This window comes from Akebia trifoliata, chromosome 3, assembly GCF_017979445.1.
Source record: "Akebia trifoliata isolate Shusen 1 chromosome 3, ASM1797944v1, whole genome shotgun sequence".
In the NCBI taxonomy this organism is placed as follows: Eukaryota; Viridiplantae; Streptophyta; class Magnoliopsida; order Ranunculales; family Lardizabalaceae; genus Akebia; species Akebia trifoliata.
In genome coordinates, this window is record NC_141377.1 from 49,972,205 (window position 1) to 49,997,939 (window position 25,735).

Consider the following 25,735-nt stretch of genomic DNA (forward strand, 5'->3'; position numbering starts at 1 on the left):
TCCCTCTAGTTTCAACAATCTTACCACCCTTACCTAACCTCATGTAGGTTTACTCATTGCACCTACCAACTTTTTTTATTCAATATCATTATGGCTTGTGGACAATTGAATATTATGAACGTGGCCTTTTGTTTATTATGGTTTGTCTGAATATTTTTTCAATGATGGACTTGGGAGGTTGAATGTGATTTTATTATTTATTATAAGGGTTGTTTTCTATGTTGTATTTTTTTTTAAATATGAAACATATTTATTGATCAAAATGAAATTAAGATTATTCAATGAACCCAACCTATCCAGTCCATCCAAAATTACTAACCTTGGAATAACCTGATTCGGTTTACCCTCCTCCACCTTACCAAGGTTGCAACCCCAAGGTTCAATCTCTACAGAATCCTACTAATTCTGTATCACATTGCTGGGCTTAAGAGAATGGGCCTAATTTTGGGCCAAATAGCATGTTCTCTCATGGGTCTACCAATTGACCCATTGAATGAATCAGATTCTTTACTTGTAGTTAATGCATTGAGAACTTGAGAGATGGATCAATGGCTCAATCAAATTTAGTCTTGAGAGAACTTATCTTGAAATGTTTCTTATAATTAAAGAGAAGGAAGTCAATTCATGTTACCAAATGATCTACCGGGTTTAATTAGACAACTTTTTGGAAGATCTAAGGAATCTCACAGAAATTCGATCCATGTAATAATAATGAGTCGCACGGGCGGGAGTGAACTCAAGATTGGACCTCATATGGCACATCTTGATATAAAAGTGGATAGGAATCATATATGCTTTCTCAGTTACATCTCGAGGAAAAGAATCTATGTTTTCCATACACTTTCATGTCAGCGTGTGTGATGTGAGGTCCAATTTAGAGGTCACTTAAGCATTATTCAATAATAATATAGTGATTGAGGTCACTCTACCACTGGAGCATAAATTAGTACAAACCAATGGTAGATGGAGCTAGCAGATTTGAACCACTTATATTTTTTTTATTCAACTTGGAATATAAAAAAGAAGGATGGTGGAAGGGATAGTTATATTTGGTATTATAAAAAAGGGGAAAATTACTTGGAAGACCCTTATCGAGGGATTTCTTTCTAACTAGTCCTTGAATTTTAGACGGTAGCTTGATAGTCCATTTAGCAAACTTTTTATTTCTTAATGGCCCTTCATTATTGTTGAAGTCAACATTTTTATTATCAAACTCACCACTTATTATTGTGGAGCGCACTGCTTTTTATTTAAGCTCACCACATTTTATTGTCGAATTCAACATTTTTTAGTGTTGAACTCAAAAGCTTTAAAAAATTGTCAGACTCGACAATAAAAAATGTTGAACTCGACGTTGTAAAATCTATCTAGTTTCGTTTTTCAAGATTTTCCGATTAAAAGACATGGAACGATCAACTAAAAACTTGACATAACGACTTGTCTAGATGATTTCAAACCAAAAGAACCATCCTTGATCGATTTTTATCCAAAAATGAAGTAAAAAACTTGAAAAAAAAAAAAAAAAAACCTAGTTTTTTTACATGTCTTAAAAAATCCTTCAAAATGACCTTTTGTTCATTTTCAATCCTTTACAACATAATGGAATCTTCGAAATTTGATTGGGATACCGAAAATCCATTTTTATTTTATTTTATGAAAATGGTGAGTTCAAAATGTTATGGCACATTCCTTGTTTCAATCGTGAGAAATGTGAGGAGTGAGGTTCATGATCTAATTAGAAAGAAAAGTTTTACTAAATAGACTATTAAGAGATGGATACAAACTCAGGGGTCAATTAGAAAGAAATCCCTTTGCAGGGTCCTCTTAAGTATTATTTTTTCCTTAGAAAAAGGCCTTACAAACAAGGAGGACTCTTAAAGGGAAAATTACTAAAAGATCCTGATAAAGGGGTTTCTTTCTAAATAGTCTTTAAATTTTAAGTGGTAGCTTGATTGTATATTTAGTAAATTTTTTTATTTCTTAATGGTTCCTCATTATTGTCGAGGTCAACATTTTTATTGTCAAGCTCACCACTTTTTATCGTTGAGTTCGATATTTTTTATTGTTGAATTCAACAAGTTTTTAAACATGTCAAACTTAACAATAGAAATTGGTGTACTTGACGTTGATAAAACCCACTCGGTTTCGTTTTTTGAGTTTTTTTGACTAAAATAAATGGAAAGATTGACTAAAAACTTGACATAACGACTTGTCCAAATGATTTCAAACCAAAAGAACTATTTTTGATTAATTTTCATCAAAAAAAAAAGCAAAAAAACTTGGAAAAAAATTATAATCTTTACATACTTTACAACATGAAAAAAAAAAAAAATCCTTAAAATGGTTTTTTCTTCTTTTTCAAATCCTTTACGTCGTAATGAAATCTCCAAAACTCGATTGGGATGTCAAAAGGTTAATTTTTTATTCAGTGAAAAAGATGGGTTTGAACGATTAGGGTATATTCGACGTTTAAATGTGAAAAATGTGGGGAGTGAGATTCAAGGACTGATTAGAAAGAAAAGTTTTACTAAATGGATTTTTAAGAGAAGTCCCAAAACTTAGGTTGAAAGAAATCCCTCCACCAGGGTCCTCTAAGTAATTTTTATGACTTGACTCATTTATATATATATTAATTCAAGTTGGAATAGAAAAGGAAAGGATAGGATGGGTGAGTTGTGAATCTGGACGAATGTAAATTAAAGAATTCAGTGGAACGACTTCAAGTGCCGAAAGTCATTTTATATGATTTTGTGTTCGGTGGATCTCTTGCGTTAATTAGATTACACTATCTATATATGTTTCATCTATATCTGCTCTCATCATCTCTTTGTTTTGAGCGTGAATCCTACTTTACCTCTGTCTCTCTGAGCCTAGATTGCAGGTTAGTACTAATGTCTTAAAAAGTGTTGTGTGTGTGTGTGAAATTTTGTTATAGTGAGCTAACAAAAATATATGGTCCGTTGAACAGCTAATGCTATGGACCATCAAAGAGGATCGTGATTCAAAGGTAAGATAAAGTTCTGATCATCACCATCATTATCATTATCATTATGAATCTATGATTATCATAATGACAATACGTCTGCCCATGTGGCTTGGGTTTAAAATGGGACGAGTTTTATCTGAAATCTGAATCCAAATTTAGCGGGTTTGGTTCCTTCAAGTATATCTGAATTAAAAAATGGGCCGGATATGGGTTGATGTCCCTTGATCTGAATTGGATTTAGGTCAGATATGGATCCATCCCTATATCCACCAAGATCCAAGTGATATATTACATTACAAGGTGTATTTTTTATATGGGAGCGGTTCAGCAGCCCTAAAGTTTGCTAAACATTGTGCCAAACATTTTTCAAAACATGGGTTAGAAGTTTTGGAATGAGCTGATTTTTTGTGAGGATTATCTCTATGATGAGGAGATCATCCTCACCAAAAATCAGCCAATTCCAAAACTTCTAACCCCATCAAAAGTGATTTACAAAAATTGGACGGTCCACGATTCTTCAATTTGTAAACTAGGGTTAGAAATTTCAAAATGAGCTGATTTTTAGAGAGGATGATCTCTTCACTGTAAAGATCATCCTCACAAAAAACCAGCTCATTCCAAAGCTTCTCACCCATGTTTTGAAAAATGTTTGGCAAAGTTTAGGGCTGCTGAACCGCTCCCTTTTTATATTTTTCAAGTTATTTTTCATCAACTAACAATGTTTGGGTGGTTGGGTGTAGTGGTCAAGGCCCTTGAAGTGTTTCCTTGTATCGATTTGCACTATTTTCTTCATATTGAAATCAAGCTCTACCGCTCATATCTCCGTGGACGTAGCCTTTGGATTAACCACATAAAATCTTGTGTTGTCAGTATTTGTGTTCTTATTATTTCTTTGTGTGATTGTTTATCTTCTTTGCATTTACTACAATTAGTTTGGTTTATCCTTCAGTGTCATTATTAAACAGATCTTGGAAGGTGTGGCATACAAGGTGGTGTTTGATCAAATTACTAAACATTACTAAGGTGTTCACGTGCACAACAATCGAAATTGAAGAAAATGTAAGGTGTCAATATGCCTAAATGAAATCTACTAGGCTATTGAGAGAAAAATTCTTGCAATTAAAAATACCATTAAGAAGCTTGAATTATTTCTCAGACCTAAAAAAATTTACTATTAGTGAAGTTAGAATTGATTTTCAGACCAAAAAAATTCATATAATTAGAAATGAGAGCAAATACTTCTAGTTGTCTATAAAAATTGACTGGTTCCAACCAGAATTGATTGATTCGCATGGTGGCCTTTTCAAAAATAGAAACGTTTTTGTTCTATTTCATGAGACCAGTAGAACCAATGGATTACTACAATCATTTATTTTCTCTATGAAATAGAACCATTTCTATTTCTATTTCTGTTGCTCCCACTGAATTTCTTCAGTGAGATACCATTGTGTTTTAACTGATGACATGCCCTATTTGATCTTGTTGCCCCCACTCCACCCCTTGCTCCAATTCCCCCCACCCCTCCCCCCCCTCCCCTCCTTTTCAAATTTTCTGGCTGTGTTTTCAATTGATGACATTCCCCCTTTGATCCTGTTACCCCCACTCCCCCCTTCTCTAGTTTTTTGCAGCTGTCTCTCCTTTTAATATCTTTTTTTGTGATTGGACACCCCTTTACACTTTGGTGAATGTTTGAGATACCGACATCTTTGTTTCCAAAGTGATGACATGCCCCCCTTTGGCCATTTTCTTCTTTTCTAGACCAACAAAAAATGATGTAAATACCTACATTTTCAACTAGTTAAAAATAAAAAGAAAGCTTATTTGTTTTTTTCTAAAATGAGTCATCTTTAACCTCGAAGATTCAATCCATTGTTTTGAACATTCTCTTAATCCCTTATATAGAACCCTGTAATTTTCAATTAAAAAATCTCATCATATTCTACTTTCAAAAATCCTATAATGGTCTTTAGAGTTGCAAATTAAACTTGACGTTGAAAACTAGAATAATTTTTTTTAACCAAGATGTTGAAGATGGCTGATTTTGGGAAGAGATCGAATTCGAAAGGTTTTCACTGGATAATTTTGAAATAGCCTATGTTTTTAAAGGATGACATTACCCCTTGACTTGGGTCTTCTCTCATAGACTATGATAAATGACCTAAATTCCCTTTTCTTCAACCTCTAGCAAAAAACCTTTTGAGTTTTCTCCACAAAATCATTCATCATCAAGCTCTTCAACCTTACCATTTTCTGTAGTTTGCCCCCACTACAAGAAAATCCTGGTCCACCCCCGAACTGATCAGTTGCACAAGGTCCTATATATAGACCATGTTAACGGCGCAAGAACTAAATTTAATGTGCATGTGTTAGGCTTTGTTCATTTTTATTAATAAGTACACTGTTAGCGTAATCAATCAATCGTGTTAATATGAAATTGTATCATAGTAGAGACCCAGTTCAGTACTGTGGAATCCTCCAACTCAGCTCTTCGACTGCAAAATTAGGTGTCAAGTCCTATCTTATCCTAATAGTACCATAGAAAAATGACTGTAACCTAATTTAAAAATTAAATTGAAATCACCAAAAATAGATGGAAGAAAAGACACCTATCATTTTAACAGTTATAACAGTAAATAACCATGTTTCACTCTCAAATCAACCACATTTTTAATTTGAAAGCTACTTCTAATTCTTACAATATATCTCAAATTTCATCTATTGTATTTGAATGTGCATTACAGGGGACTTGAAAAACATACTGAAATCATCTACGAGTCCCAAGCGTGGCTTTTGCCAGCTAAATAGAAGAGGAACGATATTGAATAGATATAATAATTACAAAATCGAGTTGAATAAAGAAGTTTAGAGCATGAATAACATGTTCAACACGCAGTCAAACATTGAAGAGGCGCCCTCAGAGAGAAAAATCAACATTAGTGGCAGAGGTATCCAACCTCCTAATGTCAGGGATGATAGTGTGAATGATTATACATCAAAGGGATATGACAACAAGGAGATATTGCGACTGGTAAGTACTTTATGTTTATAAATTGCATGATAAAAATTCTTAGATGATGTACATGTTTTGCAAAGAAATTCTCATGTCTTAACTGAATTAATGTATTGCAGCGCCATTTAATATTCCACTTCACAGAGTGGTTTCGGCCTTTGATCAGTGATGTACTTTCCCAAGAAGTAAATCTAGCAAAATTTGAGGAACTCGCAATGGAAGGAGTGAGTGAAATTGTTGTTTGCAATGAACTCTTACGAGAAGAAAATCTAGCAGACTTTGGGGAACTCCCAATGGAAGGAATCAGTGAGATTGTTGTTAGCAATGCACTTGTCCAAGAAGAAGATCTAAGTAAGTCTGAGGAACTCGCACTGGAAGGAGTCAGTGAAATTGTTGGTAGAAAAATATTTGCCCAAGAAGAAAATCTAACAAAGTTTGAGGAACTCAAAATGGAAGGAACCAGTGAGATTGTTGTTAGCAATGCACTTGTCCAAGAAGAAAATCCAAGTAAGTCCGAGGAACTCACACTGGAAGGAGTCAGTGAAATTGTTGGAAGCAAAGTATTTGCCCAAGAAGAAGACAGTGAGATTGTTGTTCACAACGTAATTTCCCAAGAAGAAAATCTAACAAATTTTGAGGAACTCGAAGTGGAAGGAGCCAGTGAGATTGTTGTCAGCAATGAACTTTCACAAGAAGAAAATCTTGCAAAGTTTGAGGAACTCACAATTGAAGGAGTCAGTGGGATTACTGTTAGCAACGCACTTGTCCAAGAAGAAAATCCGAGTAAGTTTGACGAACTTGCACTGGAAGGAGTCAATGAAATTGTTGGTAGCAATGTATTCTCCCAAGAAGAAAATCTATTGAAGTTTGAGGAACTTGCACTAGGAGGAGTCGGTGTAATCGTCTTTAGCAATGCACTTTCTCAAGAAGAAAATCCGAGTAAGTTCGAGGAACTTGCACTAGGAGTAGGTGAAATTGTTGGTAGCAATGCATTTTCTCAAGAAGAAAATCTATCGAAGTTTGAGGAACCCGCACTGGAAGGAGTTGGTGAGATCATCTTTAGCAATGCACCTTCCCAAGAAGAAAATCTAGCAAAGTTTGATGAAGAACTCGCTGTGGAAGGAGCCAGTGAGATTACTGTTAACAATACACTTGTCCAAGAAGAAAATCCGAGTAAGTTCGATGAACTTGCACTGGAAGGAGTCAGTGAAATTGTTGGTAGCAATGTATTTTCCCAAGTAGAAAATCTATCGAAGTTTGAGGAACTCGCACTGGAAGGAGTCGATGAAATTGTTTTTAGCAAGACACTTTCCCAAGAAGAGAATCTTGTAAAGTTTGAGGAATTCACAGTGGAAGGAGTCAATGAGACTGTAGTTCGCAATATACCAGACCAAGGAGAAAATCTAGAGAAGTTTGAGCAACTCACATTGGAAGGAAATAGACCTCCAATTGAGCAAAGGTAAAAATTAGTTGAATCATCTTTAGTGTACAACAATGTAGTAATTAATAATCCTTTTGCTATTCTCTACTTTAATTTCATATGTATTCATACTCCTAATGATAGGGATGATCATCTGAATGACCACCATTCGATGCAATACAAGAATAACAACGACAATGAGGAGACTTCAAGACTGGTAAGTACTTTTCCTTTTGCAGTTTACATAATTGTAATTTGATCGAGAAACCTACGAAAACAAATGCTTATAAGCACGCGTGATCACATACTTGTCCAGGAAGAGAATCTAGCGAAGTTTGAGGAGCTCGCACAGGGAGGAATCATTGAGACTGCTACACCTTTTACATTGGTGGGCATGAGGGAAAGTGTTGAACAACAAAACCTAAGTATCATAGAACATACAAAAGTATGCGAAGGTGATGCAAAAGGTGGTGAAGGTCATGTTGAATATCCCCATGCTGGTGATTCAGAGCCTAACAATGACTCTGATGATGAGATTGAACAAATTAAGGTTGATGCCATAACAAGTCAAAGACAGGACGCTCCCTTACTCAGTCATGGTAAGGCAATTCAGAGCCCTTCAACAAGCCAACCTAGCACGAAACAGCCATTGATCGAACTTGCTGAGGAAGAAATTGAAATGGAGCAGACTACATGCTATAAGAATGAGGCCTTGTCTGCCAGATGTGGCACTCCAAATGAGGGTTCAAGAATTTCACCATCAATGTCTGTTCAACAACAAGAAGAAAATGGGCCTTCCAATATACGAAGGTGAAATTTTATTTGAATTCAATTTATAGTGAGTATGATCATGATATGGTTTATAAAACCTTTGCATGCTAGTAGGTACAATAAATTAAAGGGTGATTTAGACAACCCCACATTTTGGTGAATATTTGAGATACCCGTGTTTTGAAATTGATGACATGCCTCCCTTGCATAAAACCCTAAAATTTTCCAACCAAAATTCCCATTGTTTTCTACTTCCTCAAAAGTCCTATTTTATTTTTATTTTTTCCCAAAAACACTCATTTTCAAGCTTTTCAACCTCTATGTTGGAGTTCATTTAGAGCTAACTCCCTCATTGTAGAAAACCCTAGGATTTTTCTACACAAAATTCCATTGACTTATAATTCTATATATACCTATCTTACTTTGAGCTTTGGATATTAAAGTAAATAGAATCTTAAGGTTGAAGATGAGGGTTAAAATTTTACCCAAAGTAGTTGAAGAGGGTTTGGCTAAAAGATGAAGACGAGGACATTTGTGCCTTTACATCAATCTATTAAGAAAACTGAGGTCAAGGGAGGCATGGCATTGGTTTCAAAACACGGGGTATCTCTTGTAGATATGGATTTTCGTTGAAAACCTGATCTCTACTCGGATTTGGAGTTGCCCATTTTTTTTAAGAATAGGGTATGAATGGGCACTCGAAAGATAGTTTTGAAAAATCGTTTTTGTTTGTAGTAACTCTCATACAGATAAGGGTGTTGGTCCACGTAAGATATATGTAAGGGGGTCCATGTTAAGGGATAGGGAAAGTGTTAGGCACCCTATTCCTTCTACCATAGGTGGTAACCTTTAAAAATGGTCATTTTTTCATTTTTATAAATTTTAAGAGAGAAAATCAGTAGAGAAGGAAAATTTGTACCCTCAAACTTTGAGGGATTTTATTTCGGGCCTAGATCATGGGGATATCTCATTAAGGTATAGACCCCATAGTGAATAGACCACAAAGACTTATATTTTAAGGGAGGTGAACCTCCAAAATCAAAAGAAAAAGAAAGGTGAAAGGGGGAAATAGAAGATAGAGATGGAGAGGGGAGAGAGGGAATTATTTTTCTACACCCACCTTGAAGCTTGGACTTGTCTTCCTTCTTATTGAGTCCTTGACGAAAATGTTTATGTTAGATACTTTTTTTTTTTGTCTTTTGAGAAGAGAGTGAGAGAAAGGGAATATAGAGATTAGTAAAGAGATGAGTGGAGTTTCAGATTTTTGAGAGGTTGAAGCTTGAAAAGGAGGTTTAAGTCTTGGGGGGATTTTGAATAAGGTGTAGGGGAGTTTTATACATTTTTTGGGGTAGAATGAGGTGAAAATAAAAAATGATGGTAAATGACTTGAGGTTTATGAATGAGGTATAGAGAATTTGTGGTTAGGGGAGGGTAAACTTGGTAAAAAGGGGTTGAAATGGATTACTTGACCCATATGGGTTGAGTATTAGGTGAGGTTAAGGGATGTGGGTGTTGGTTGGAAGAATGATTATGTAAGGGGGGTAGGTATTTTGATTTTAGGAGGGTGAAAGATATGGCAATACATGGTAAAAGGGTATGGAGGTGTATGAGTTAAGTGAGTTGATTAAGGAGAATGAGTGTGGGGGTATAGAGATGACTTGTGGAGTGTTTTGAGGAGAATGTGATGGGATTAGGTGGTGGCATGTGATATGATGTGAGAATAGTGATGAGATTGATGAGAATGATTACTTTTAGGAGGTTGGTTGTGGGGGTAACATGTGTCCACCTTGATGATTAAGGGTTGTATGAATCTTGATTGGTTATGGTCATGGACATGGGTATGGGTTTGGGCTAGAGTAGGGGTTTGGACTTAGGATTGGGTAATGGTTTAGGTCGGATTGCATTTAGGGTTGGTTTAGGTCCATTGGGCTTGGGGTTGGGTTAAACATGATTAGGTTAGGATTATAATGACTATAGGTTGAGAAGATGATGGGTTTGGATAAGTCTTATTGTGGGTCCATAGGACTATTGAGAGTCTTAGGGCCTTTGATTTGAACAAAAATGTCGAATTTGAAGATTTTAGCCGTTAGACCTGTGGATGGATTTTTAATAAAAATATATCTTTTTTGAGTCCTTTTCAAGTTGAGCCTGTTCAAATTGGGGTGTCTACATCTCTAATACTCACCATAACCAGGGTGGGCACATCTAATTCACTTTAAATTAAAAGAGTTACAACTTTTACAATGATATAGTTTCTTCATTAACTAGTGTCTGAATACTGGCCCACAGAATAAACACTCAAATAAGATGATTATTGATCACCCTATTAGTTTTTGGTTCATTCTTGTGGGATGTGACCCCAACTTATGAATCAACGATTGAGAAACTATTCGGACAATACACTTCTCAAAATAATTATCAATTCATGTTTATTACTTATTTGGAAATTTTTACTCTTTTTAATTGGCTAATTTGCTGTAGATCATGATAGTGAAATACCCTAATTACCCTTATTATTGATTGTTTATTTTAGAGAAAAGTCATTTTTTTTTAACTTTAAAATATAATAGAAACATAGAACCATAAAAACCACTATGATATATGTGAGCAATAAGGTAAAGAGAACATTACTTAATGCATCATGGGAAGGTGACTTCTTCCTAAGTACCTCCATACTTTTGGGCGGTGTCTTGATGGTCCAGTTAGTTAACTTTTGGTTTCCTAATGTCCCCACCCGCATCTCCCTCGTAATAACTTCTAAAATACCTAAAACACCTTTTTGTCTCACCTCTTTTAACATACTTAGGTTTTCAATGGCCATTACAATCCATTCCAATGATTTGTGACAATGAATGACAATTGGAGAATGATATAATCACAATTTTGAAAGTTTACATGTAACTTTCATTCTTCAACTTAGAATGATATAATCATAATTTTAAATGTAAAACCATTATGATGATTTGGGACAATGAATGACAATTTGATCTGAGTGTTTGTTTCTCTATAATCATATATGCGGTTTTGGTGTCTCGGAAAAATCTATCTAGTGTGGAGTTCAAAAAAATAGAACATAAAATGAAGAGTCAAAATCGTTGATCAAGATTGGACAGTTTCAATTGTAAGAGAAGTGTAATGATTTATTTGAGTGTCTATTCTACCACTATTTTATATGTATTTTGGGTATTTAGGAAAGATATATCTAGTGTCAATCTCCAAAAAAATGAAAACAAAATCGCCGAGAACGAAAATTCAATTGTATAGGTCAATGAGTCAAGTTTTGATCTCGACAATTTTCATTTTTCATTTTTTTAAGCTCACCGCTAGATAGATCTTCTTGAAATAATCAAAATGCATGTATTATAGTGGCAAAAGAAACATTTAGATCAAACGTTACGACTGAATCTTTATAATTATGAGTATGTCATTCTTTGTTAGTTATTCATTGTTAAAATAGATCAAAAGTTATATCTAATTATTCAAAATTATAAGTATATCATGCTCCATTCATCATTCTCCGTAACAAATCGTTGGAATGGATCACAATCCCCGTTGAAAAATCCAAATGTACTAAAAGAGATGAGAAAAAAGTATTTTGAGTATTTGAAAATCATAACAAAGATTGGGGGGAAGGGGAAGGGGAAGGGGAAGGGGGGGGGGGGGGGGGGAAGGAATAAGTAAGAAAAACTTTACTAACTGAGCCATCAAGATAATGTTAGAGATTTAGAAAGAAGTCCATCCCACACAATATTTTAAGAAAAGTTTCCTAAAGTAAAACAAACTAAAAAATTTGCACAACTAACTATCGTTTTTAGAAAACATCCCCCAAAAAATAACAAAATTAGTGTAATCATTATGAAACCAAACTTCATTTAATTTCAAAAACCAACATGAAATCCAAAAGTTTCAGCCACTTTTATTTAGGTTTAATGGTTTTATCTTTTTCTCTTTTAAAAGAATACCCTTTTAACTTAGTTGGCTCAAGAACAATGAATCGGTTCATATCACATAATCCCATTGTTTCATAACACATAATCCAACTGTTAGAATTTTATGAGTATCCAAATAAAACATGTAGAGGTCCTTTTTTGGGTTGACCGTCTTCACCTCAAACTTGAAATTTTAATGGTGATCCTATGCACATCCTCTAAATTGGGACACTGGTGTGGTACCTGCCAAAGAATCTTAGACAACCAAGTTAATGCTCTGATTAGGATTTTAAATATCAAAATCACGAAAAATCAAAAGCCCTCTCATGTGAAGATCCTTTCCCTATTTATAGACTTCTCACATTCCGTAACCATCTTTTCCCTCACTATCCATCCTTGTGATTCGTGGGATGTGGAATATCCTTTCCTTTCACACGATATACGAAATCAAATAAGGAATGGCAGTTATAAAAGGAATGCAGATAAATACGGAAAGGATTCCTCTAATGAGTCAACACATGAATCCTTATCGGGTCGATCTCTTTCTCTGAATGGATTCGGCCCGTTCAAAGTCCCAGGTGTTGACTAGGTTCTCACATCCGAGCAGGAACGCTGCTGATGAGAGGTACCACAGTTTTCATGACCCCCCGAGCCCAATTCGGTTTAATCATCTAGATAGGACTAGGATAAAGTTCACATTTTAGCCTATACAATCCATATTCTAATGATATTCATCTTGGGGATAATTGCCAACTATTGATTTTGTATTTTCATGGTTAAGATCGTGTATTATTTCTTGAGTCAACAGAACCCAAACTATATTATATTTTAAAACCTCTTGCTAGCATGATTTTAAAACTCGGTATTTCGTGTCATTTCAACCCCCATCAATACCAAGTTGATTCTTCTAAGTCATCTCTTGAATGATAAACTCTTTAAGTCAGTCTAAAATTATTTATTAATATATTTAGAAGCAATTTTTAAATAAGGTAGATTAGAAGATTATTAGTCAAAAAAAGGCCAAGATTTTCAAAATGTCACTCAAGTCATCTCGGTTGTCAAATTCAAAATAATAAAAAACATATATGATTTAGGTATTTCACTGTTACGACCGATGCACATTAATTCGTTTTAAAAGCAAAAATGAATTCCCAAATCTGTAAAAAAAAACATGATTTGGTGATTATTTTGGAAAGTGTATTGTCTCAAGTAAATTTTCAATCTTTGTTGCATTGTTTCGGTAAAATGTCCCCATTATTCCATGGTCCAAGCGAGGCCAGTGACTTCCATGTGGCATAGATCAGACTAGAGGCAAAGAGATTTTTCTATTATTTTTTCCCTTACCTATTTGCTTATTCCTAAGGTTTTGAACTTACCATAATCATCAAAACCCTGTCTTGTTACTTTAAGTTTGGTTTCGAATTGATTACAATATATAGACTGGGATCGCTACAAGCAATGAGGTTTGGACTAGGGACCATTGTCACAAAATTCTTTGTATTTTTCCCAAATTCAGAAAAAAAATCACCAAATCAAGGGCTAACCAATTGAATCGATGAATGGTCAAATAATCAGTGATTTGCTGATTAATCATCATATATGATACAAAAAATTATCCTAAAACCACAACATTTTATAATCTTCAACCTAAGGTGCCAACTTATCCAAGTTAGTAAGGCGTATGGAGTGCTCATACAACGACCTGTGTGTAAAACTTGGCCTCCACCTCTGTTGAACATGAACCCTTTGCTTGCTTAGCAAAAAACAAAAATCTTTTCAAACATCAAATCTCAAGAAGAAGACAGGGTTTTTAGGGAGATTGAAGATGATGGGGTATAAGAAGAAACCCATAGTTATTATTTGCATAATAACCCTTGAATTATCTTGAAATATTTTTGGGAATGTAGTACCCAAATTAACCTCACAAAATAATTGCTGAATCCGAACTTGGTTACCATGCTAAGGACCCTATTATAAAAATTGATATAAGGTTAGTTGAATTGGTGATTTATTTATCAACAATAACGTTCTCTCTAATTCATTTCTTTCCTCACAGCACAAGTAGCTGTACTTTTCTTTTCCTTGCTCTGGTAACATATACAAATTAGTTGTTGTAGGTTGGACTTGAATGGTGAACCAACGTCTGACATAGCTATTGAAGTGGAGACCATTGTGCGATCATCACTGTCAAGGGAAACTATCAGAATAGCAGAAATAAACAAACAGAAAGTGTTGAAATGGTTAAGTGAAAAAGATGTTCAAATTGTTAGAATTGAAGGGAATGAAGGAAGCGGGAGGACATGGATGGCAAGGCAAGTGGTGCACGCTGCAGTTGAGACTGGTCCCTTTGACATTGTCATCTGGCTAAATGTGGGGTCCTCTTATAACTTCCAAGATATGATGATGCAAATTATTGATCAGTTGAAGCTATCCTCAAACATAATGAGCGCCAATCAAGAAACGACTGAGAAGAGCTTACAACATAAAATCTCTATGACACTTGAAGAGAAGAGGTTTTTGCTGATTCTAGATGACAAAGAGAACTTTTCTTTAAATGATCTGCATAAATTAGGACTCCCACCACCTGCCAGGCGACAAAATAAATCATCATCCAAGGTTTTATTGATTGGAAGTAAATCCGTCTCTTCGAAAATATCCCCTGATAGGGTCCTTTCTCTAGATTCCTTGCGCCCTAGTGATGCCTGGTTATTGTTCTGCGACAAAGCTGGGGGAGCATTTGATTCTCCGGATGTAGATCTCCTTGCCAAAGAACTAGTCCGGGATTGTGAGGGTGCGCCCCTGAAAATTATCACGCTAGCTGGAGCCATCAAGGGAGATACTACTAGCCCAATGACATTGAGGGCTAAATTGGAAATAGCATATAATCTAAGAACCAGATGCTTATTGAGTATGATGGAAATTAATTGCGCGATGTTACCCAGCAAGGCCATGAAAGATTGCTTCTTGTATTGCACACTCTATCCAAAGTATCATCATATCAATGTGAAAGGATTGATAACATCTTGGATAATAGAAGGATTTCTAGAAGGATTCCATTGTTTGGAGGATGCATACAAGGAAGGCCAACATATATTGAAGGAGCTATTAGATCATTATCTGTTATTTAAATCAGATGATGACCACGTGATGGTGCATGACAACTTACACTTAGAACACGAAAGAAGTGATATAATATTGGCAAAAGCTAGTGTGAGGTTAACTATTCCTGAGCTATATACAGAGCAGGATAGCTTGAGTAAAATCTTTCTGATGGATGGGAGTTTGCAAACCATGTACTTCGATTGTCCAGAATTCCCAGAATCCTCAACACTACTGCTTCATGGAGAGGATATTAAAGGTAGCCTCTCAACTGAAATCTCACATGCATTCTTTCAGAAAATGCAGAATCTTAAGGTTCTCACCTTTCTCCATGTCGGAACGAGGTCTCTACCATTTTCCCTTCACTTTTTGAAAAAGCTTTATGTGCTTGTGTTAAGAGGTTGTCGCAATGTGGAGAACTTGAAAGAAATACAAGGCCTTACTAGTCTACAGGTTCTTAGCCTTTCGGGTGTTCATGCCTTGAAAGAAATCCCAGATGACTTCTTTTGGAATATGTATAGACTTAAAACCCTCGACCTCTCAGACACCCAGATTAAACAGTTACCGTCATCTCTTTCCAGCAATCACGGTCTCCTTCATCTCATCCTAAGAGGTTGCTCTTACTTAGAAGAACTTCCACGTCTGGAAGAAGCTAAATATCTTAAGGTGCTTGATCTATCAGGTGCAAGTGCTTTGAGAAAAATTGACGATCATTTTTTGAGGATAAGCCTTCCCTTGTACTAGTCGACCTCTCTGGAACTGTGTTTGACTGTTTACCATCCTTTCCCAGACTAGATAATCTGCGTTACCTCTCACTAAGAGGTTGTTCACGCTTCGACACACTGCCGTGTGTGGAAGCATCCACATCACTCAAAGTGCTTGATCTTTCGGGTGCTAGTTCATTTAGGAAATTCCAAGACAAATCCTTTGGAATTAAATTAGACCTATGTATACTCGACTTCTCTAGAACCCAGATCGAACAACTACCATCCCTTTCCGAATGTAGTGGTCTCCAACAACTTTTTCTTAGAGGTTGTTCCAACTTAAAGACTCTCCCACCCTTTCATGAAAATATTCAGGTGCTTGATCTATCGGGTTCCACTGCTTTTAAGAAATTTCCAGATAAATCCCTTGGCTCCAAGCTTCAAATACTTGATCTCTCAGGAACTAGGATTGTACATCTACCAACCATTCTTAAAAACAGTTGTCTACGTCAACTCTTAATAAGAGGTTGTTTCAATTTACAGACACTACCACCATTGGGACATCTTGAAAGTCTGGAAGAAATTGATCTTTCAGGTTCTACTGCATTCCAAAAATTCAAAGATGAATCCTTTGGGAAATCCCTTCAAATACTCAACCTTTCTGAAACCCAAGTCTCACAGTTACCATCCCTTTCAAACTGCCCCGTTCTCTCCCAACTATTATTAAGAGGTTGTTTGAAACTAGAGCAACTTCCAAACTTGGATGCACTTACAAAACTTGAGGTGCTTGATCTTTCTGGCACTACCGCTTTCAAGCAACTCCAAGATGAATCCTTCGGACAAAAGAATAGCCTTCAAAAATTGGATTTGTCTGGAATCCAACTTGAACAACTACCATTCCTTTCTAAATGCATGGGTCTCTCCCAATTATTATTAAGAGGTTGTTTGAAACTGAAGGCACTGGAAAACTTTAACGTCCTAACAAAACTTGAGGTGCTTGATCTTTCTGGCGCTACCTCTTTTGAGCAATTCCCCGATGAATCCTTTGGGCAGAAGATTGGCCTTAAGAAATTAGATCTATCTGGAACCCAAGTTGAAAACCTACGATTCCTTTCCAAATGCAGCGGACTATGTCAACTATTACTGAGAGGTTGCTCGAAACTAGAGACACTGCCACCTTTGGAAGCACTTACAAGACTCGAGGTGCTCAATCTCTCTGGTGCTACCGCGTTCAGGGGATTCCCAGATGAATTCTTCACGCAGAAGAATGGCCTTAAAAAATTGGATCTCTCTGGAACCCAAGTTGAACAGCTATCATCCCTTTCGAAATGCAGTGGACTCTCCCAATTATTACTAAGAGGTTGCTCCAAACTAGAGACGCTTCCACCTTTGCAAGCATTTAGAAGACTGGAGGAGCTCGATCTTTTTGGAGCTACCGCTTTCAGGCAATTCCCAGATGATCATTTTGGGGAGAAGAGCGAACATAAAATATTGGATCTGTCTGGAACTCATGTTTCCAGACCTTGTATAAATGTAACAGTAAGCAATTCTGATATTTTCAGCTCTATTGGCAAGAACTCTCAATTGAGGGAGAAAGCCTTCAAACAGTTCCGGATATGTTTGTGCTCTCTCGAAGAGCAAGGAAAAGAGGAAGACATTTTATTTCAAGGGGAGAAAATCATCTTCAAAGATATCTACAACACTCAGACCAGATGGCTTCCTCGGTCAACAGAGCCTTACAAAATTTTGGAGATTCGTGGCTTTCAAAGCTTTCCTAGTGGTATTGAGGCAGTCCTCAATCATGTGGAACTTTTATTTTTAAAGAAGAATGCATTCATCACAAAGCTTTCGGATATAGGTGCTGAAAATGTTAAGGTAATGAAAGAATGTTGGATAGAGAGATGTGATGCAATGGAGAGTGTATTTTATGGAGATGAGATAGAAGAGAATGTGGCACTGGGAAGAAGTTTACAGAATCTATGGGTCTCAAATCTTTCTGAATTAAGGACTTTGTGCGAAGGGGCGTCACAGTCTGGGAGCTTTGCATGCCTTACAAATTTATATATAGATTGCTGCCCAAGCCTCATCACTGTCTTCTCTTCAGGCCTGGAGCTAAACAACCTTGAAACACTACAGATCAAATTTTGTGATGAATTTGAGTGTGTATTTGGAGAAACGGTATCAGGGGAAAAAGCACTCCCAAGGTTGCGCAAATTGACTCTCTGGAAACTGTCTGAGTTGAAGAGTATATGTGGTGGAGTGTTGCCATCTCTACAAAACCTCAAAGTTGGAGGGTGTCCAAAATTGCTGACACTCCCACTCAAAATAAACAGAACCAGTCATCCTCAAGTAGAGATTGAAGGAGAGCCGGAATGGTGGGAGGAAATGAAACAGAAAGATGAAAGAATCAAGTCCCATTTCCATTTTAAACAATTGTGATGGGCTTTGTGGTCTTCACGTATCGCATTTCCTCAACTCCGAGCTGCAGGTTTGCCATGCACTAGCTTCTTTTTTTCCCCATCTTTGTTTGGTAAAAATAGGATTGTTTGATTTTTCTTTATGGAGGATTCATCTGGGATCTAGCTGCAGCATGTTTAGCTTAATTCTATTTTACAGTAATATAGTTGCATCTAACCAAATTTCGAGTAGGTTTTATATTGTTTTACTACACAAGTGGTTTGCCTCAATGAAGTGTCCACATTTTAGGTGATAAATTTATTTTCATAATAATAATGTAAGATATTTTGTTAGTTTCTTACTGTTTTATTTTTCTTTCCAATTAATGATATATCTTTCATGTTTTTGTAGTTGTAAGTCTTTATTTTAAGTTTTGGTGTCAACTGACCCAATCCAACTATGCCTGCTGAATCAGATTAAAAAATAATAATTAATGAAAGTTGTGCATGACACGAGTCCAACCCCTTTTTTGAGCTGTGAACTATTCATCCAAATTTATTGATATTAAATGGAAGTGTTTATGTTGATTACATTTTGGTGTTCTGGACAGTCGCTTCTTCTCAAGATTGTTTCAATCATACCCTCTAATCTTAGTCTGATTTGTGACTGTTGATTCATTTGAAAGCAGCGTATCTTTACGACCGATGATGCAGAAAACATTTCTTTTGTAGGCCAAATTGTTTGTTATCACCAACTGGTTCAGTCTATATTAATGAGATCAGCAAATCAAAGTAGCAAACTAACAGGTTTATAACCCGAGCTGTACCTCAACAATATGTCCCTTTCCGACTTAGCCAGGTGTAAATTTTCGGCCTTTCCACAAGGTAAGCACATATGTTTAATGAGACAGATAACTCAAAGGTGCACAAAGGTAAAATTTCTCTCAATACACAGGACATTACAACATTTAGACAAGTAGGCAAGCATTTGACCCGTAACTCATAGTTACTAAGGAGTTTTTGAATAGAAGACATGTCACTCCACAATGCACGCTTACTAAATTAGACAAGTAGTCATTGCAAAACTTTGTGTTCCCTTTGGTTATATATGTCAGATCAGTTCTCAAAATGTCTACCACTTCCATACAATGATTTTGGGAACTGCATATGTATCCTACACCAAACTTTTTGGTTGTTTCGTGGATACTTGAGGCGTGGGGGACTCCTCCAACTTATGTAACATGTATTCTTCAGGATTGGTTGCAGTCTAATTAGGTCATATGAATGTTATAGAATGGTTACAACTCGCAAAAAATTAGTAATTGTTAATTTGGAGTTGTTACGCAGAAGTGTTTCTCTAACTTTTTTTTTTTTTATATATAGTTTAACAGTTGTTTCCAACTACTTTCTTTAGTTGTTTTAATTTAATGGCATTCCTTCCCTCCTACTAAGATGAGGCAGATAACTTTCTAAGTACTATATTAATCTGTGAATTGCAGGCAGCACCATCCATTAATAATTGGGCTAAAATACTCCAATTAACAATTCAGTTCTACAAATGTTCAATGAAGTCGTCAACTGGATTTCTTTCTTCTTTTAGGCAAGATGTTAAACCGCTATTTATTTCTTTCCAGTATATTTACTGAATATTTTATGAATGTTTACATTTCTGTATTGGATGTTTTAGGTCTCCCAAGTGTTCAAATCATGTCAAAGTGCTGCTGTTGGGGGAAATCTCATAAATACTATATTTTCGCTTCTGTAATTTGCAAACACATTCAACAAACTTAATGAGGTGGGGTCGTCATTTATCTTGTATATGCTTTGTAAGCTCTTCTCATATCATTATTTTGATGATTACAGATTTCATTCAAAGTTCGGTTATATTTTAAATTCTTGCTTCAAGTACTAGCAACTACAATAGGTAATCTTCATTTTTATTCCATTTTTTTTTTTTTTTTTGTCTTAAAATACACTAAAATAGCTAAGCCACGTGTATACTTGGGGAGTAATAAGTAAAAGTTGGGGTGCAATTGTAGCTTTCATTTGAAAAATAATAATTAATAGGTTAAAAATATGGAGCGGATTGTGAAAAATCAGAACAACAAAGATGACAAAAATTGCACAAACACAAGCATCTGCGTTATTCGGCAATATACTTAAAAAAAGAGCAATCACTATTTTCTCTCAAGTTTTACAATCTTAGAGATCTCTATTTATGAAGCCGAGAGTTGCTAAAACGCATTTATCTCCCCTAAACAAATCCTGCAAAATAGAAAATTCTTAAGAAAATATTACACGATTGTCCTTTTTATAATCTTAACTTGTACCCCCACAACTCTATATAACGCAATAAAATACAAGACATCTCATACATAACAAGGATCTTCTGTGGTGCTTTTTTCCAGCAGTTCCATGTAATTTAATTAGACGGTTGAGAAAGCACTACTTGGCATAGAGACCAAAATCTGTGTGTTACATGTTAGAATTCAATGATTGTTCATTTTCAATCTACTTAATAAGACTTAAAAATGAAGTCTTTTTAATTAACTTTTTCTTTTACAAAATCATGATCAAAACATGGCTATGGGTTAGATATATTACAGAGATCTGTTCCCTTAAAAATATCATTCTCACTTTAGGAAAGAATGTTAGATCTGGATATTTTATTATCTTTGATGGAGATATATCAAAGAGTGCTGATTGTCTAACTAGAAAGTCTTCACTCAGTCAATACTTAGCTGACGTGATATGGACACAGAACCATAAATCTTTTTCTTCAGGAGACAATTGCATATCTTTTATGAGAATTTATAATTGTGTATTCCGAGGAAAAAATATATGGTTATGTGTCCATGTCACGTCAATTGAGTATTGACCGAGTGGACTTTCTAGTTAGAACTTCATTATTCTATGAATAATGCTAAATTGGCCAATGCCCCTTTCTCTCTCCTGCCCATAGTGAAAAGGCAAACTTTCTGGTTTGACCACCTTGTGACATTCAAAAACATGATCCAATAAACTTCAAAATAATAATAAAAAAAATAGTTATTTTTCAACATTGAATTTTATTTTGAATCGTGCTAGGGTGACAGGATTTACTATGATTCTCACAATTCTGATGTGAACATGCATACATAATCGTAAATGGTTTGTACTTATATCGCGAGGAAACACATCTATGATTATGTACACATCCCACGTCAAACTTGTGAGAATCGCAATAAATACCTTGTGTCAGTCCATCATTTTCCTTTTATTTTTACATTTTGTTGTTTAGTGACAATTCATTTTCAACACCTTGGATCAATAGTAAAAAAATAATATATATATATATGGGGGCAGTTCAAGGGTCATGTGTAAAAACATATGAAAAAACAATGGTTTTTCAAAATATGGGTTAGAGGTTGTGGATTGAGCTGATTTTTTGCAAGGATGGTCACTATGATGAGATGATCAATGTGGGCCAACGACTTTTTTTAAGATTTAAAATTAATATATATATATATATATATATATATATATATTAACGTGGGATGTGGCAGGCAAGAGAGAGAAGCTCTTTTTATTGTGATGTCATTGTGCCACATGTCAAATGTTTGTTGGACTGTGAGTCAACACGTCTTTAGGCATCTGGGTGTTTGGAAAAAAAAAAACTGCATCCATTTAGCATCACTCTTATTCTTTTTTTTTTTAAAGTATAATATATTGAAAAAGAGGGAAAATAGAATACAAGGAGGCCAAGAAAGCCTCGCAAAGAACTAAAAAAAGAAAGCAAAAGCATCAAAAATTACATAAAGAATTCTATCTAAAGACAAAATCAGCAAAAGTAGTCCCCTTGAATTGTATATTCTGCTTGGACCATAAGTACAACAAATCCAAGATCTCCAAGAAGCTGCCATGATCACTCCTCATCTTGCCATTGAACACCCTATTATTTCTCTCGGTCAACACCCCCCAAGCAATAGCCGAAGGAAGAATATTCTAAATAAATATTTTTTTGGGAGAGAAATCATTATTGGCCCACCCTTCTACTAACGAGGAGAACTTACAAGGAAGGACCCACTGAATACAAAATAACCCAATAAAATATGACCAAATATTATACGAAAATGAACAATGGATTAAAAATATGATCAACAGACTCTCCATCCTTCAAACAAAGCGGTCAACAATTAGGCGTAATCCAACCCCGAGTAATCAAGTTATCTAATGTTAGAATTTTACCAAGACAAGCCAACCACACAAAAAAAGAAATTTTAGACGGAATTGAATTGGACCAAATACTGGTTTCCATGAATGATCGTTCTGTATGAGTGTTGAGCCAATTATGAAAAGATCTAACAGAGAATCTCAAGTCCTTCGTCCTCGTCCATTCCCACTGTCCTGAGTACTCATCTTGAGAAGTCGCGAATTCAAGAGCTCAAGGAAAGATGTCACCTCAGTTAGCTCCCAATCATTAAAATGTCACCTAAACCCCAAATCCCAAGTAGAGCTGGAATCATTGCGAATCAAACATTGTTGTATAGTTTCATTTTTTTTCCGAGAACAAGCGTACAAAGACAGAAATTGAGCCGCTAGAGGCGATGTGCCACCCCAATTATCCTCCCAGAATCTGATTTTGTCCCCCTTTCCTGCCTTGAACCTGATTCATTTCTCAAACTCCTCTCTTACTTTTTGAATCCCCTTCCATATACTACACCCACATGTGCCTTTGGCTACACTGCTATACTAACCTAGTCTCTCTTCCCCATATTTGGCCGTGATGATCCTCCTCCAAAGCCTACCATTTTCCTCTCCAAACCTCCATAGTCATTTCCCTAACAGAGCTCTATTAACTAATCTAAGACCCCTAATCCCCAAACCCCAATTCTTCTTAGACTTACAAATAGCCTTCCACCTGACTAGGTGATACTTCCTTCTCCCATTCCTATCGTTCTATAAAAAATTTCTCATAATCTTTTCCAGTCTAAACTTAACAGACCTCGGAAGCGTGAACAATGAGAGAAAGTAAATCGGAATATTCGTTAAGGAGTTTTTAATCAAAGTTACTCTCCCCCCTTTAGACAGATACTTAACCTTCCAAGTACTCAATCTTTTCTCCAATTTCTCAATCACCCCATCCCAAATTTTTATGCTCTTGTATGGTGCTCCTAGAGGTAAACCCAAGTAAGACGTGGGTAAAGTATCATGCCCAAAATCCAAAGTGGCGGCCATCAAATGAATGTCACCCACATCTCCTACCCCAAAAAGCTTACTCTTATGCAAATTGATATGTAAACCTGAAATTGCCTCGTAACAACACAATAAGACTCAAAGCACTCTCATTTGGTCTCTGGAGTGATCCAAGAAAACCAAAGTATCATCCGTAAATTGCAAGTGTGAAATGAGAGGACCATCATTCACCCTAAACCCCGAAAGTCTCCCTAATTCGACAGCTCTTCTAAACAATTTACCCAGAGCTTCAGCTATAATAAGGAAGAAGAAGGGAGATAGTGGATCCCCTTGCCTCAACCCTCTCGACCCCGTAAAATAGCCAACCGGACTACCATTAACGAGCATCGAGTAGAAAACTGTTGTGACGCATTTCATAATCTAACTGATCCATTTCGCCCCAAACCCCATTATCAAGAGATCGGAATTGAACAAAATTATGTGGGAAAATCATTGAAAGAGAGTTAAAAATATATATATTTTTTAAATAATTTAAATCGTTTTAATACTGTTGTTTTATTTACCAAAAAAAAAAAAAATGGTCTCTAAAGTATTAAAACGTTGGATTGTCACAAAAGCACAACAGAAGAGAGAGAAAGCAAGGAAGGAGTTGAGATGGGCAGTGAGGTGGTGCAATTTCTGAAGATCAAATTCATAAATGCTGTTCAAGAAGAAGACAAGGATCAGACTCGTGTTCCCCTCTACACCCTTTTTCAAGAAATCGGAGATATTCTCGAAAATGAGATAAGTTCTGAAACAACAACATCATCCTTTATCCCAGCTGAGCAGGATTTGTATGATCTCAATGACGCTTTCATAGAATGCCAAATTATATCAGATAATCGAAACAACAGCAAACAAGGCACCCTCTCTCGTTACAGCTCTCTCACCCAATACTTCTTCCTTGGCAGAATCAAGAAGCGCTTACTCGATATCAAAGCAAAGCTCCTTCAAGGCATTACTGAGGATGCCGATCTTGCTGTAAGCCGCCCTTCAATTCTTAAACCAACACCGCCTACCCGACAAATCTCTCTCACATCCTCCAACTCCAAGATTTATTATGGCTTTGAAGACCAAATGAACAAAATCGTGGAATTACTCCAACTAGGTAGAATCGATGGGTTCAAGGCCATTGGGATTGTGGGCATGGGTGGTTCTGGTAAAACTTCGCTTGCTCAATTGGTTTTCAACAGCAAAATAGCCAAGAAGGACTTCCGTCCCAGAATTTGGATACCTTTATCCAAAACATCTGACCAAGTAGACGTTCCAAAGGAGATTGTGAAGAGTATGCTCAAGGGTCTAGGAGAAGATGAATTGCAGAGCAGCAGTGATACTACTAGTCTCGACGACCTAATGCACACACTTCACAGGCATTTATCAGGTAAAAAGTACCTAATTGTTTTGGATGATGTTTGGGATACAAACCATTGGTATAAAGACTTGGATTCCAAATTGTTGCTCAAAGAAGACAAATGGGGTGATCGTCTCGCTTATGGATTGCCCAAGGATTATGGTGGTGGAGTTATTGTCACTAGTAGACTTGAACAAGTAGCCACATGGATGGTAGGTCATAAGGAAAATTTATATCCAATTTCACCCCTACCGAGGGAGAGTTGTTGGTCAATATTCAAGGATACCACCAAGAATGAAGGAATCGATTTGGATCATCGCCCTTTTACCTCAGTTGCGAAAAAGTTGGCAAGAATGGAGGATGAAATTAAAGAAAAGTGCGATGGCCTTCCCTCAGCGGCAAAGACATTGGGGGAGATCATTTCCAAGCATATAACTTATAAAGGCATTGCTTTCCTCACCTGAGTGTAATTTTTAAGTAACATTTAGAAACTATTACGAATGTATGTCCATTATTATCTTCTTCTTCTTTTTCTATGTTTTAATGGAAAAGCTGTCTTCTTATGCAAATTCGACCCAATTTAGAAAGCCCAATAAATCAGTAATAGATGCTAAAATTGTTTTTAGCTACGGGGTTTCTATCTAGTAATTAAAGATGTTTTTAGCAAGAAAGTGGAAGGAAATAAGGAATTGTTATTCCTCTCACTTCTAATTCAATGAATGGGTTGTAATTAGCAGTAACAACTAGTTCATAAATATGAGGGCAGTCTCACCTCTTTTCATGATCAGTAGTGGTGGTGGTTGGGAGGGTTTGGAGTGGAGGGGGTTTGGTGAAAATCAAAAGAAAGCTCCCAGG

The 25,735-nt window shown here is 36.1% G+C and overlaps 3 protein-coding genes across 7 annotated transcripts; all 3 read left to right on the plus strand.

The window, feature by feature from the left end:
- Positions 1 to 2,640: 2,640 nt before the first annotated feature.
- On the plus strand, positions 2,641 to 15,961 carry LOC147407691 (uncharacterized). Of its 5 annotated transcripts, none has more exons than XM_086436387.1 (9): positions 2,641 to 2,881; positions 2,969 to 3,007; positions 3,727 to 3,851; positions 3,952 to 4,045; positions 5,728 to 6,014; positions 6,116 to 7,455; positions 7,561 to 7,633; positions 7,733 to 8,226; positions 14,234 to 15,961. In XM_086436387.1, exons 5-9 carry the CDS (start codon positions 5,856 to 5,858, stop codon positions 15,957 to 15,959), a joined length of 3,792 nt encoding a protein of 1,263 aa, XP_086292513.1. In that variant the 5' UTR covers positions 2,641 to 2,881; positions 2,969 to 3,007; positions 3,727 to 3,851; positions 3,952 to 4,045; positions 5,728 to 5,855; the 3' UTR covers positions 15,960 to 15,961. The 5 variants fall into 5 exon arrangements, with proteins under 5 accessions (XP_086292513.1, XP_086292516.1, XP_086292514.1 ...); XM_086436390.1 differs by having other exon boundaries at positions 3,735 to 3,851; XM_086436388.1 differs by lacking the exon at positions 3,952 to 4,045.
- Positions 15,961 to 25,408, plus strand: LOC147407692 (putative disease resistance protein At4g19050). Its single transcript, XM_086436394.1, has 4 exons — positions 15,961 to 18,407; positions 19,815 to 19,915; positions 20,003 to 20,239; positions 24,108 to 25,408. The coding sequence occupies exon 1, from the start codon at positions 16,832 to 16,834 to the stop codon at positions 18,356 to 18,358; it is 1,527 nt and encodes a 508-aa protein (XP_086292520.1). The 5' UTR covers positions 15,961 to 16,831; the 3' UTR covers positions 18,359 to 18,407; positions 19,815 to 19,915; positions 20,003 to 20,239; positions 24,108 to 25,408.
- On the plus strand, positions 24,145 to 25,344 carry LOC147407693 (putative disease resistance protein At5g45490). The gene has a single exon (XM_086432626.1). The coding sequence runs from the start codon at positions 24,145 to 24,147 to the stop codon at positions 25,342 to 25,344; it is 1,200 nt and encodes a 399-aa protein (XP_086288752.1).
- Positions 25,409 to 25,735: the final 327 nt, after the last annotated feature.

Coding starts and splice junctions, on each gene's coding strand:
- LOC147407691 (XM_086436387.1), top strand. CDS start 5,856: ATGAATAACATGTTCAACACGCAGTCAAACATTGAAGAGGCGCCCTCA. Junction 7,634..7,732: donor ATGAGGAGACTTCAAGACTG/GTAAGTACTTTT, acceptor ATACTTGTCCAG/GAAGAGAATCTAGCGAAGTT. Junction 8,227..14,233: donor GGGCCTTCCAATATACGAAG/GTGAAATTTTAT, acceptor TAGTTGTTGTAG/GTTGGACTTGAATGGTGAAC.
- LOC147407692 (XM_086436394.1), top strand. CDS start 16,832: ATGGGTCTCTCCCAATTATTATTAAGAGGTTGTTTGAAACTGAAGGCA.
- LOC147407693 (XM_086432626.1), top strand. CDS start 24,145: ATGGGCAGTGAGGTGGTGCAATTTCTGAAGATCAAATTCATAAATGCT.